Source organism: Dermacentor variabilis, chromosome 10 (assembly GCF_050947875.1).
Source record: "Dermacentor variabilis isolate Ectoservices chromosome 10, ASM5094787v1, whole genome shotgun sequence".
NCBI lineage: Eukaryota > Metazoa > Arthropoda > Arachnida > Ixodida > Ixodidae > Dermacentor > Dermacentor variabilis.
In genome coordinates, this window is record NC_134577.1 from 58557951 (window position 1) to 58570627 (window position 12677).

Consider the following 12677-nt stretch of genomic DNA (forward strand, 5'->3'; position numbering starts at 1 on the left):
AAGGTTCGCGAGAGGGCGACGCGTCGACAGCGATGACGATGGTCAGCGCAGTTGCGTTCGATAGTTCCTCGCACGCTGTTCGGGCAATTGGTTTTGTAACACAACGCGGAACGGGACGGACCGCTAGATAGCCTGGTCTCATACCCTGCGTGCGACTATAGCCTCGCTTCGACGCTTTTCCGTCCCCTTTTCCCTTTCCCCAGTGTAGGGTAGCCAACCGGGCTCAGTCCTGGTTAACCTCCCTACCTTTCCTTTATCATTTGCTCTCTCTCTATTTTGCAGCTAAGCCTTTTGCTAAAGCTTTTACAACTAAGCCTTCCTATCCCTCTAAGTGTTCCGTCTTTTCGGCTGAATTGTGAGTTTTTTTAGACTACACTATATACCAGAAAGGGGCACGAAAACGGCCAGATAACACACTGACTCAAACTAGAATGCTTGGCATTAAAAATCATCGCACATGACAGTATAATATCAGGCGAAATCTTGACAGTCATTGTCACCTTTATGCGATTGTCGATCCCGACTTTCCTGGGAACTGTGGAAAGAACGAGACTAGAGTAGAAAAATAATTGACAGTTACTTTAGCACACGCCGATAGCGTCAAGGCGAAAGCCTGCACGCTGGAGAGACATCCATTAAATTACTTGACATTCTCATTCGAAGGCTTGCCTCAGCTTCCTCCCTGTTTACAATGGATGTGCGTGACGCTGGCGGGTCTCGGCAAACCTGTTTTTCGGCAAATATCGTGGATGGTGACTACGTGAATGACACGGAGCTTTGGCCGCAGCTTCAGAGGAAATGTATAAGCGCTTGCTGAGCTCATTTCGCCTTGTCGAAACCGTATGAGCAGCGTATACTGTGCGTGTACTAAAAGCGGCGTGAGAAATGTTTTCCAAGCTGTCCTTATCGCAGCGTATAAGTAGAAGAGGTATCGGCGCTAAGTACAGCTGCGTTATCGTAGGGGCGGACACACATAGTTAGTACACCCGAAGAACGACATGCGTTCGAGGAATACCGGAGGGAACAGCAACCCCCCCCCCCCCCCAGAAGTCGTGGGTTAGCGTGCATTAAAAGCTGTAATAATTGACTGTGCGTCAAACAACTTCGACCTAATTAACACCAAAGATCATGGGTTCGACTCCCACCAAAGATCAAGGGTTAGACGGTCACCAAAGGTAGTGGGTTCCATCGCTTTAATGAACTCTAAATTAGTTAACTGCCTTTTTAGTATGGTTATCGGCATTGATGTGGTAGCGATGTGGAAGAACACGACAGACGGTCGAGCAGTGACACGAGCGCTTCAATTTCCTGTACCCCACATCGCCACCTTGAAAGAGAGCGATCCAAGGCTTTTGCCTTAGAAACGTGAGCGCAGGCTATCAACAGGCATAGACCGCAAAAACATAAGCGCAGGCGATTACCGGCAGTTTTTGATACACTAGTACTTATGTTATATAGGAACGCAAAATGCCCAAAGGGTAAAAAAGAACGACGCTCGCGGCGATAACAACAACAACGAAGGAAGGTGTTAAACGGTAACAAGAAGCTGGAACACGCTTCATAATCACGTGCTCAAACGAGTGATCAGTCTGAGCAGGCCGTCCAACTCTCTGACTGGCACAAAAACAGAATTTGCGCTAGCGACCGTTTCGAACCCCTGTTCAGTGACATCATAGGTATGGCAAGGGTAAAACGCTATAAATACAAGGACGCTTCTCAACCGCCCACTCTCAGTGACCGCAGCGCCACCTTCCTTGAATACTCCCGAGTGCGTCTTTCAGAATAGTTCCAGAACACCGCCTCAGCGGTGCTTGTTTCTGCAATGGGTAGCGCCAGCGCAAGGGACGGTGGCCATCAAGGCATCAAGTACCATTTCGTGGAACACGTAACGTCTGTTCCCAGCGTGAACTTCCTGTGCTTCGCGACCGCGGAGTGCTACAACGAGCTGAAGAAGCGCTCCGCCCTGGCTGCGATCGCTCTGGACACCGTCGAGAAATGCGCTTCGCACGCTTACGCCCGTGTCGGAAAGCCCGCCGTGGAACAGCTCTCCGGGCCACTTCAGGCCGCCGACGACCTCGCCTGCAAGGTCTTGCAGAAGCTCGAGGACAATTATCCGGTGATTCGAAAACTGCCGCACGAAATCATCGGAGACGCCCACGGCTTTGGAAAACGCAAGTACACCGATGGACGCGACTACGTGAGGGAAAAGGTTAGCAGTCGTCTTTGGTAACTTACCTAGTTCTTCTCAGTGTGTCCAGCTTGAGCGTTGTGCACTATCCTCGACGGTATTGCACGGAAAGCGCGGGGACACGATCCTCTAGGATTACTCGCCTTTGCCAATTAACCGGCTTGTTCTCGACACAAGTTATTCGTTTAGATGAATTTAGATGAGAGTTCCGATTTGCTTAGTCACTCAATCGTAAATGACTGAGCACTTAGGAACATGTAACTTAGTGGAACGTAGAGCACGCTTACTGTAACATCCCGCCACCGCCTGCCTGCAAGAATGGCAATTTCTTCTGCTGCGGATGACTTGGCATTTCCATTCGCCTGTTGCGCGTATTGGAACTCGCTCGAGGACGAAATCCTTCCGCGGCTCTTTGACCGGGCGAATTAATTTTGTTCCTCTCGTTTGCTGTCGTTCGCGTTGCGGGCGGTATACGTGTCCCTTACAACGGGCCCTTAGCACGGGTCCGGGCACTCGGCTAGTTACTGAATAAGCCAGCCTACATCAAGTCCCTCGGAATGCTGTCTTCTGTAGGGATTACCTTGTACAAATGTCCAGTCGCAGTACCTGCACGCATCAACCCCAGTGCTCTTGAAACCCGACTGGACTTGTCTTCTTTCCGACCGCCGCCGCTCTATCGCAGGTCGACATCTGCCGGGACCTGTCCGAGCGTGTCCTCAAGGCTGCGTGCCAGCCAGCAGAAACTGCCGCCTCCTTCGTGCGCTGTACTCGCGCCATTGTTTGGCAGGAACTGGCCATTGCTGAATCGGCGTGTGACGCGGTACGTGCTCAACACAGCGTTGCTTTGGGAATGCGCATGTTCGGGCTGGCCTGTGCTCGACGTAGCGCGAAACGAGACCAGAAAAGTCGCGCCCCAACTCTTAACTGAACACACGGGCACGTGGCAAAAAAAAAAAAACTGTTCAGAGCGCTCGCCAAGCTGTCCAGCTTGGCGGGTTGTTGGTCAGTGGTGGTGTTCTGTTCCCCGTTTATATGAATTTGCGGTGTGCAGATACGAAACGCCGGCGACATCTATGTATCGTCCAAAAAGTGAAACGCCGTAAACTGGATAACCCCGCCTCGACAATTCGTACTTCGAAGGTGGAAAACGGCTAGCCCAGCCGAAAACATTCTGCCATTCCATCAATGAGACTACAGGCTTTCATAGATAAAGGACAGAGCTGAGATGACGCTGACATGACATTCACTGCTGGCAACCAGTTCTGCAACCAAACTTCTGCCGCTAAAAGCGGCGGAAGTTTTATGACGGGCAGAAAAACTTTGCCATGCACACGCATAGAATGTAATGTCGCCTGAAAAAGTCTGAGGACCACAGATGACAGAAAAAAAAGCAGCCAGGACACTATGGCCGAAATCCAGTGATAGAGACATGTGCCTATTCTAGAGATGCAAGTGCAGGAGAAAAAAAGCCCCGGAGAGCCTTAGCACTAATCGGTCGCTGACGGTTATAGCCTCTCCGGTGCTGCAAATACCTTCGCCATTTGCCAGTGGTGAACTAGACTGGTCTTTGTAAATGTTCGTAACGAGCTTAGCAACATACTCTCAAGTAAACTTGTTGAAAAACTCGTCCACGTGCAATCAAATGTGAATGTGAGAGCAGCCGCAATCGATTATAGTCCGAGTGTGTCTAGTGCGAGTGATTTGGACGCTCAGTGGACAGTTTCTCAGTTTTGAGATTAGCAATCTTTCCTTGATGATGACAAGCAGAGAACGATGTGTTGCTTCTATTGCCGTCGCGTTCATTGTGCAATTATCGCACCTACTTAACAGCTGTTTTATTTATGGAATAGCATATACAAGCTATTTTTCTGCAATTTTATTCCTCGAAATTTCCAGAAGTTTTTATCTCTAGCCTATTCGAACACTGATACTGTTTGAGGCTGCGCTAAAAGACATTCAAATTTTTCGCCGATGCCACGGTTTCTGGACTTTTGATCGGGACTGCTTACAAGAAAGCCCATAAGAGTTTCCCTGAAAGCTTCGCCGTTGAACCACCATTCTTTATGGCCTTGGGGATCGAACTCGGGACCAACGTGTTCTCTGGAAGGTCGGCCTTCTTATCTACAAAAGAGGCTCGATGACGGGGCGGGAGCTACAGATGTGGTTAACATCTTTGTTGACCCCATCTGAGGTGACCACTCCATGATTCCTAGCACCTCGCTTACACTTCGCTTGTATAGGGCACAATTCCTAATGTCATGCTGCACGCTTTTAATGGCAGCAAATGCGGCATGACCACATGTTACCTTCTTTTGAGAGGGGCCATGTCGGCGAAGTGCGCTTGTTCACTCGGCAGTTATTCGCCCATTTCCCACACTTTCACGACGTCACTCGCTTATTCGTAACGCGAAACGTTTCAGCGAGGCAGCTCGTTTTATTCGCCAGCTCTTGTCGTGTCCCCTTTTGTCGAAAAGTGTATTTCGCATGAGCGAAATACACTTTACCCTGTATTAACAACACACTGTATATACACACTTTACGCTGTATTTACATATACAATACACTGTATTTCGTGGGGCTGCTCTGCTGAGCGCGGGGCAGATTCCGTCAAGGCAGCCGCATTCAGATTTGGACTGGATACAAAAACACGTTAGTTTACCGTATTTTGCGTTCGCTGTTAAAGAACGCAAGCTCTTAAAAAAAAAAAAACAGCGGCCTTCCGCTTTGGAATAACCGATTGCGCAGTTTCAAGACTAAAAAAAATGCATGGCGCGCAATGCGGAAGCACTCGTGCACCATAATATGGGTGCGCGTTAAAGAACACCAAATGGTCGAAATTCAAATCGTGGTTCTGTCACGTAAAATCCCAGAATTTTATTTGCAATTCCAAAATTTAATAGTGCATGAGAAGGGGAATTGAGGGGCTCGACTTTTCTTAGTGACAACCATATGAATCCAACAAATAATGAAGCTAAGGAAAGCTTCGGAATATTGTTGAGAAAAATTAGGGATTCGAACTCGCGACCCCGGCACTACCACTTGTGCTACAGCGCTGGCTGCTTGCAAGTTCACATTCGGGAAGTTCACATTCGAGTCCATTTTGGGCCACGGTGCAGCACTGCTCTCCGCAGCCAGAGGCAGAGAACATGTACGTGTTGAACTGAGCCACCATTGTATCTTTTACCCAACACCTGCAGTGTCACGTCAAACCGGCAGTCATGCAATCATCTCTAGCTTTCATTAAAGAGAGCAGCTGTCGTTATAGATGCACGTGAAGCGGAAGTGTTCCACCATGGGGCAAAATTTATTGTTAAATTTCTCGTTAACGTACTTCACGCGTTTCCACAGGAAAAATTTTTCATGTGCGGTTCCCGTCGGAGTTCACGAGTATGGCGCTTACAAACCTCAAATATGTAAGTATCAATGAGCTCATAATGTTCTAATTGCAGTACATGAAAAACATTGATGAAGACTGCACGACGGAGGCCCATCCCCGCAACTGTACCCTGCCCCGCATTTTTCACCTGCTCTGGAAGGCCTCCATCTGCGTATCTCAGTACGCAATATCCGAGCACCAAAGGGCCAATGACCTCATCGGAAAGGTCTTCGCTACAGCCGCGAGCATGCTGGAAGAGCCCGCCGAGCCTTTTCACAGGCCAACGGTATGTTTTTCGTTCGGTATCAGTTCAAACATAACTTTAAGCCAGGGTAAAAAAATAATATTTGGGGTTTTACGTGCCAAAACCACTTTCTGATTATGAGGCACGCCGTAGTGGAGGACTCCGGAAATTTTGACCACCTGGGGTTCTTTAACGTGCACCTAAATCTAAGCACACGGGTGTTTTCGCATTTCGCCCCCATCGAAATGCGGCCGCCGTGGCCGGGATTCGATCCCGCGACCTCGTGCTCAGCAGCCCAACACCATAGCCACTGAGCAACCACGGCGGGTGATTAAGCCAGGGTCATTCCTGAAAACACCGAGATGGCGAAACCAGCCGGCGCATCACATGCCATAACGACGTCACAAGCAAAGTCACGAAACTCCTCACTTCTTGTTCCGTTACCTTTTGTTGCTTTTCAGGTATTGCTGTTCTGTTGCTGCGCTTGTTTTCATACTTGTTTTCGTACTTCTTTTTGTACTTGTTTTGCTTGCTGTGTTTGATTTCCCTTCGTCTGTAAACGTATGTCAGGCTATCGTTGAACCTCCTTCCTGATCGGTCATTGCAAGAAGCAGGGAAATGTTTAATGTAAACGATTAAATACGTCTAGCGAATGGCAATCACGTGGTGCGGCCTGTAGCAGCACTTTCTGCGATGGTTTCTGCCGCGTTATATATGCAGACTGCGAGTGAGCATGGCAGCGCTGCATTCCGTCACGTGGTCAAGCTGTCTACCCAGCTTTGGCGGCTGTACGTCGACGCTTTCGTGCTCCTCTACCGGACGGTGTGGACCTCGCTTTCGGCTCTGTTATGCGGCGCAGTATGCTCTACAGTACGTCTTTGAACTATTTGAAGTGTTTCTTTCATTTATTTATTGAAGGCGCATATACGAAATTGCCTTGAGGGGGGGGGGGATCTTTCTTGGTCAAAGGCCGATCGAGCCTCCCATAGTTTCCTAATAAAAATACCAGAGGGAACTATGGCGCTCCGATCGCTCAACTACCGCAGGAATGACGGTATAGCGCAGGTTTGTACTTGGATAACTGAAATGAAAGCGGATTTTCTTTTCTCCGGGACACGAATGTTCCGTACGTCTAAAGATTTCGTTTTAGCCCGCCTTCTCGGGAAGGATAATAAACACAAGCAAGCTGCTCCATGCCAATGCATAAGGCCAGCAATTAACGGAAATTTTTTATTGGGATGCAAAATTACACGGACGTTCGAGGCGTGTTAGCTCAGTCGTGCTGTCACGGTACATGGTTCCTCACTATGTTACCTAGAAGGAAGTCTGGCGCTGCTGCGCTGTGGTATGCACGGGACTGCCGGAATACTTTGACTCCGGATTGGCATCGTTCTCAGAGAGCCAGAACGCCTTGAAGACGCGCCTGGCTAGCACCGTTCCGTCTGTCACAATGCTTCATTTCCTAGTGATACAGCACGTAAAAAGTTGTTAGCTTAATTATGACACAAAAAACATGTTTAATTATGAGACCTTTTACGTTTCGTATACTTGTACATGCAAAAACAAGCTATCAGCGGGCCACTAAAGTTGGAGGACAGACAAGGTTCGCGCGGGTTTGGAGCAGTTTGTCTTCTGTTATTGCTTTTCTTCGCTTGGTTATGCATCGTAGAGGAGTAAACTTCATTGGAAGATGTAATATGGGTGAATAAAAACCCTTTACGAAGATTTTACTTGAATACCGGGTTATTTGTATAGTCATATCCACGTTTTAGACGACCACTCTTACAGCACCAGCCAAACGAGCCTCATAGACGCATACACCGTCATTCCCACAACGACACAGCGCCCCTTAGGAAACTCCCATAGACGGTGGCGCCAGATTTCCCTCTAGGTGGTATATCAGCGTAGCTTGCCCGTGTGACCGTGTCATATTCGCTCCATCGCGGAAGAGAAAACCTTCAAATGAAGTCAAATTTAACTCAATGATGCGTTGTCTTATTTTGCTGTTATACACAAGACGCTAATGTTTTCTCTTCCCCAGCTTAATCATATAGATGGCACTAGTTAACATCTGCGTAATGCCTTACTTTGCCCAGGACTCGCAATTATTTTCCACTTTCCTTATGCAGACGTTCCCAATGCTACTATTACTTTTCCCCAGGAACCGATTAACCCCGAGCTGCCTTATGATGGAAGCCCTGCCCGTGGTCCAGAGGATTCGAAAGATGGAAGCCCTGCCCGTGGTCCCGAGGATTCGAAAGATGGAAGCGAGGCCCATGGTCCAGAGGATTCAAAAGATGGAAACCCTGTCCCTGGCACTGATCCAGAGGATTCGAAACATGGAAGCCCTGACCCTAGCGCTGATCCAGAGGATTTGAAAGATGGGAGCCCTGTCCCTAGCGCTGATCCAGAGGATTTGAAAGATGGAAGCCCTGCCCGTGGTCGAGAGGATTTGAAAGATGGAAGTTCTGCCCGTTGTCGTGAGGATTTGAAAGATGGACGCCATGCCTGTGGTCGAGTGGATTCGAAAGATGGAAGACCTGTCCCTAGCGGTGATCCTCAGAATTTGAAAGATGGAAGCCCTGTCCCTAGCGGTGATCCTGAGGATTTGAAAGACGGAAGCCCTGTCCCTAGCGGTGATCCTGAGGATTTGAAAGATGGAAGCCCTGTCCCTAGCGGAGATCCAGAGAATTTGAAAGGTGGAAACCCTGTCCCTAGCGGTGATCCAGAGGATTTGAAAGGTGGAACCCCTGTCGCTAGCGGTGATCCAGAGGATTTGAAAGGTGGAACCCCATTCCCTAGCGGTGATCCAGAGGATTTGAAAGATGGAAGCCCTGCCCCCGGTCGAGAGGATTTGAAAGATGGAAGCCCTGCCCCCGGTCGAGAGGATTTGAAAGATGGAAGCCCTGCCCCCCGTCGAGAGGATTTGAAAGATGGAAGCCCTGCCCCCGGTCGAGAGGATTTGAAAGATGGAAGCCCTGCCCGTGGTCGAGAGGTATCGAAAGATGGAAGCCCTGCCCGTGGTCGAGAGGTATCGAAAGATGGAAGCCCTGCCCGTGGTCGAGAGGTATCGAAAGGTGGAAGCCCTGCCCGTGGTCGAGGGGATTCGAAAGATGGAAGCCCTGCCCGTGGTCGAGGGGATTCGAAAGATGGAAGCCCTGCCCGTGGTCGAGAGGATTCGAAAGACGCAAGCCCTGTCCCTAGCGGTTATCCTGTGGATTTGAAAGATGGAAGCCCTGTCCCTAGCGGTGATGCTGAGAATTTGAAAGATGGAAGCCCTGTCCCTAGCGGTGATGCTGAGAATTTGAAAGATGGAAGCCCTGTCCCTAGCAGTGATCCAGAGAATTTGAAAGACGGAAGCCCTGTCCCTAGCAGTGATCCAGAGAATTTGAAAGACGGAAGCCCTGTCCCTAGCAGTGACCCTGAGGATTTGAGAGACGGAAGCCCTGTACCTAGCGGTGATCCTGAGGATGTGAAAGACGGAAGCCCTGTACCTAGCGGTGATTCTGAGGATGTGAAAGACGGAAGCCCTGTACCTAGCGGTGATCCTGAGGATGTGAAAGACGGAAACCCTGTACCTAGCAGTGATCCAGAGGATTTGAAAGATGGAAGCCCAGTCCCTAGCGGTGATCCAGAGGATTTGAAAGATGCAAGCCCAGTCCCTAGCGGTGATCCAGAGGATTTGAAAGATGCAAGCCCAGTCCCTAGCGGTGATCCAGAGAATTTGAAAGATGGAAGCCCTGTCCCTAGCGGTGATCCTGAGAATTTGAAAGATGGAAGCCCTGCCAGTGGTCGAGAGGATTTGAAAGATGGAAGCCCTGCCAGTGGTCGAGAGGATTTGAAAGATGGAAGCCCTGCCAGTGGTCGAGAGGATTTGAAAGATGGAAGCCCTGCCCGTGGTCGAGAGGATTCGAAAGATGGAAGCCCTGCCCGTGGTCGAGAGGATTCGAAAGATGGAAGCCCTGCCCGTGGTCGAGAGGATTCGAAAGATGGAAGCCCTGCCCGTGGTCGAGAGGATTCGAAAGATGGAAGCGCTGCCCGTGGTCGAGAGGATTCGAAAGACGGAAGCCCTGTCCCTAGCGGTGATCCTGGGGATTTGAAAGACGGAAGCCCTGCCCTTAGCAGTGATCCTGAGGATTCGAAAGACGGAAACCCTGCCCCAAGCAGTGATCCTGAGGATTTGAAAGACGGAAGCCCTGTACCTAGCGGTGATCCTGAGGATGTGAAAGACGGAAGCCCTGTACCTAGCGGTGATCCTGAGGATGTGAAAGACGGAAGCCCTGTACCTAGCAGTGATCCTGAGGATGTGAAAGACGGAAGCCCTGTACCTAGCAGTGATCCTGAGGATGTGAAAGACGGAAGCCCTGTACCTAGCAGTGATCCTGAGGATTTGAAAGACAGAAGCCCTGTCCCTAGCGGTGATCCTGAGGATCTGAATAAGGAAAGCCTTCCACAGGGCGGTGCTCCAGACGATTCAAAAGCTGGATCCCCTGTCCATGGCGGTCCTCCAGAGGTTCTGAATGACGAAAGCCTTGCACATGGCAGTAGTTCTGACGATTCCATATATGGAAGCCTTAGCCGTGGCGGAAGTCCAGAGGATCTGAATGACGAAACCCTTGCACGTGGCAGTAGTCCAGACGATGCCAAAGATGGAAGCCCCGTCCCTAGCGGTGGTCCTGATGATTCGAATAACGAAAACCCTGCCGATAGGGGCGATCAGGACGATTCCAAAGGAAGCTCTGCACGGGACAGTGATGCATACTATTCGACATAAGTAGCCTTTCCTTATGTACGCTTCTGCAGCAAATAAAGCGCTTTTTTTAAAACATTCCCGTAGTCCATGTGCCTAAAGGAACTCGAGGCGTGCATTCTTCGAGCGCTATTCATTGGAGCTACTGGTTTATAGGAATTGTTTTTATTTAGAATTGTAAATGTCTGCAACAAGCATAAGTGGCCGCTCGATTCGTCACATTGAAACTGGGTGAATGAAAGTGAAGTGACACATACCAGCAATTTAACACTTCGCAGCCTAACGCGGTGCACTTGCTTGCAATTAAAGAACATGCGATATATCGCAACGATGTACAAGTGGTAGTGTACGATGTTGTATGGAGTAGGAAAGTATTCTATAGTCGGCGATAACGTAAGAATTACAAGGTCCTCGCACAAAAACGTTGTGCACCTGCTCTCCAACTCTACAAGATAGCCGAGCTTGCTGGATCCCGCTCGAAGCTTAATAATTTTACTCGGCTAATGTAAATTCTCGGCTAATTGGAAAGTAAACGCTGCTTGTTTCAAGCTACAACGTTCGCTATCACTGAGTTGTATCAAAATTACACATGAAATTTCCCCGTCACTTCAAGTTTCATTCTAACATCAGTGACACAAACACCGCTCTGTAGGAGAAAACAGTTGCTTTAGGCAAACCAAGCTGCTTGACGTCAGCCTAATAAGCGAAATTGGCTGGCGGATCTTTTCGTACGTATCATCAGCCTGGGCAGCACGAATTGCGTCGTGGTTGCTTATGTGAAGAAACCGTAGACAAACCAGCGCCCGCTCAACGCCCAACGAAAGCCTAGTGCTTCCTTTTCAATGTACCGGTTTCGACGCCGGTTGACGCCATCGTCGACTCCATCAACGAAGTCGTAGGTGCTGGAGGATTGCAGTATCTGCAATACCACGGCGGTCGCCGACAAGGTCGTACTGCTGGTTTACGTGACGGTGTATCGTCTTCAACCCTGCGTCAGTGATGACGTCCTGATTGCTGCACTTACACCGCACGTTAAGTGTCGAGGCATTTCCGACGTTATATTCAAGGGCAGGACGGACATCGGCTATGGCAGCCGACTGGTGAAGCTCGAGATGGTAAGACTGCCACCGAATTTCGTCATGGTGACTGGATTTCCGGTGATGCTGGCAGTAAGGGAATGAAGAGAGTGTGCTCCAAGTGAGGCGCAGAAGGTCATTTTGGGGCCTTCCGCACGACATTTCGATGCGCTCGATGTGCCATTTTCGGTCATGCGACTGCAACGTGCAATGTGTCACGGAGGCATTGCAATGGCGAGCACGCCACTGTTGACTGTGTGCAACCACGTTCGTATTGCTGCTGCAGTGATGTTAGCAACGCACGCCCAGCTACCTCTGGAAGACAATACATCTGAAGAGGCAGCAGAGATTGAAGCTACCGATCAGCCAGGAGAACAGTAATTCAAAAAGGGCAACCAGGAAACACGCCGCACGTTGCAACATATCTCGCCGAAAACGGCACCATGCCCACTCACATTATTGCAGACAATTCAAGATCTTTAAAAGGGAAATGGTGGAAATAGAGTGAAATCAGAGAAGACGCTTAGTGCACACAAGTGCCGACTGGAGGGGGACCAACCTTTGTTAAGGCAGGTTCTCTCGAATGATTCCTACGCACCTACCGAACACTAGCGTAGTGGAGCCAGAACAGTGATAACTGATCCGGCGCGCGAAAATTATGAGACAGCAAAAAAAAACACACACACAATGAAGGATTCATGGGTGGGGGGGGGGAGCAGGAAACGCAAAGAGCCTACCAGGCGAACCGTTTTGGCCACCGTGTGCTATCCATGGAGTGAGGGTGTAATGTGAAAGCACGGCAACGCGTGAATAAAGAACGCGCAAATGAGCGCGAGCAATCGCACAACTAGCTCTTGTAACCTCTGACGCAGTTAGCCTGCGAAAAGGCACAGCAGAATTTTAGCAGTGCCATGTTACCCTACGGCAAGTACGGTAATACCATGACGCCTCATCACTGCGCATGCGCGCGCTTTATACCATACGCCAAGACGCTGCGAGAAAGTGGCGTCGGCCACACAATCCACGCCGCACATGCCCGCGTC

At 49.7% G+C, this 12677-nt stretch overlaps 1 protein-coding gene across 1 annotated transcript; it reads left to right on the forward strand.

The window, feature by feature from the left end:
- Nucleotides 1–1767: 1767 nt before the first annotated feature.
- LOC142560582 (uncharacterized) lies at nucleotides 1768–10636 on the forward strand. The gene is made up of 5 exons (XM_075672789.1): nucleotides 1768–2209; nucleotides 2871–3008; nucleotides 5638–5850; nucleotides 6529–6678; nucleotides 7970–10636. Exons 1-5 carry the CDS (start codon nucleotides 1823–1825, stop codon nucleotides 10580–10582), a joined length of 3501 nt encoding a protein of 1166 aa, XP_075528904.1. The 5' UTR covers nucleotides 1768–1822; the 3' UTR covers nucleotides 10583–10636.
- Nucleotides 10637–12677: the final 2041 nt, after the last annotated feature.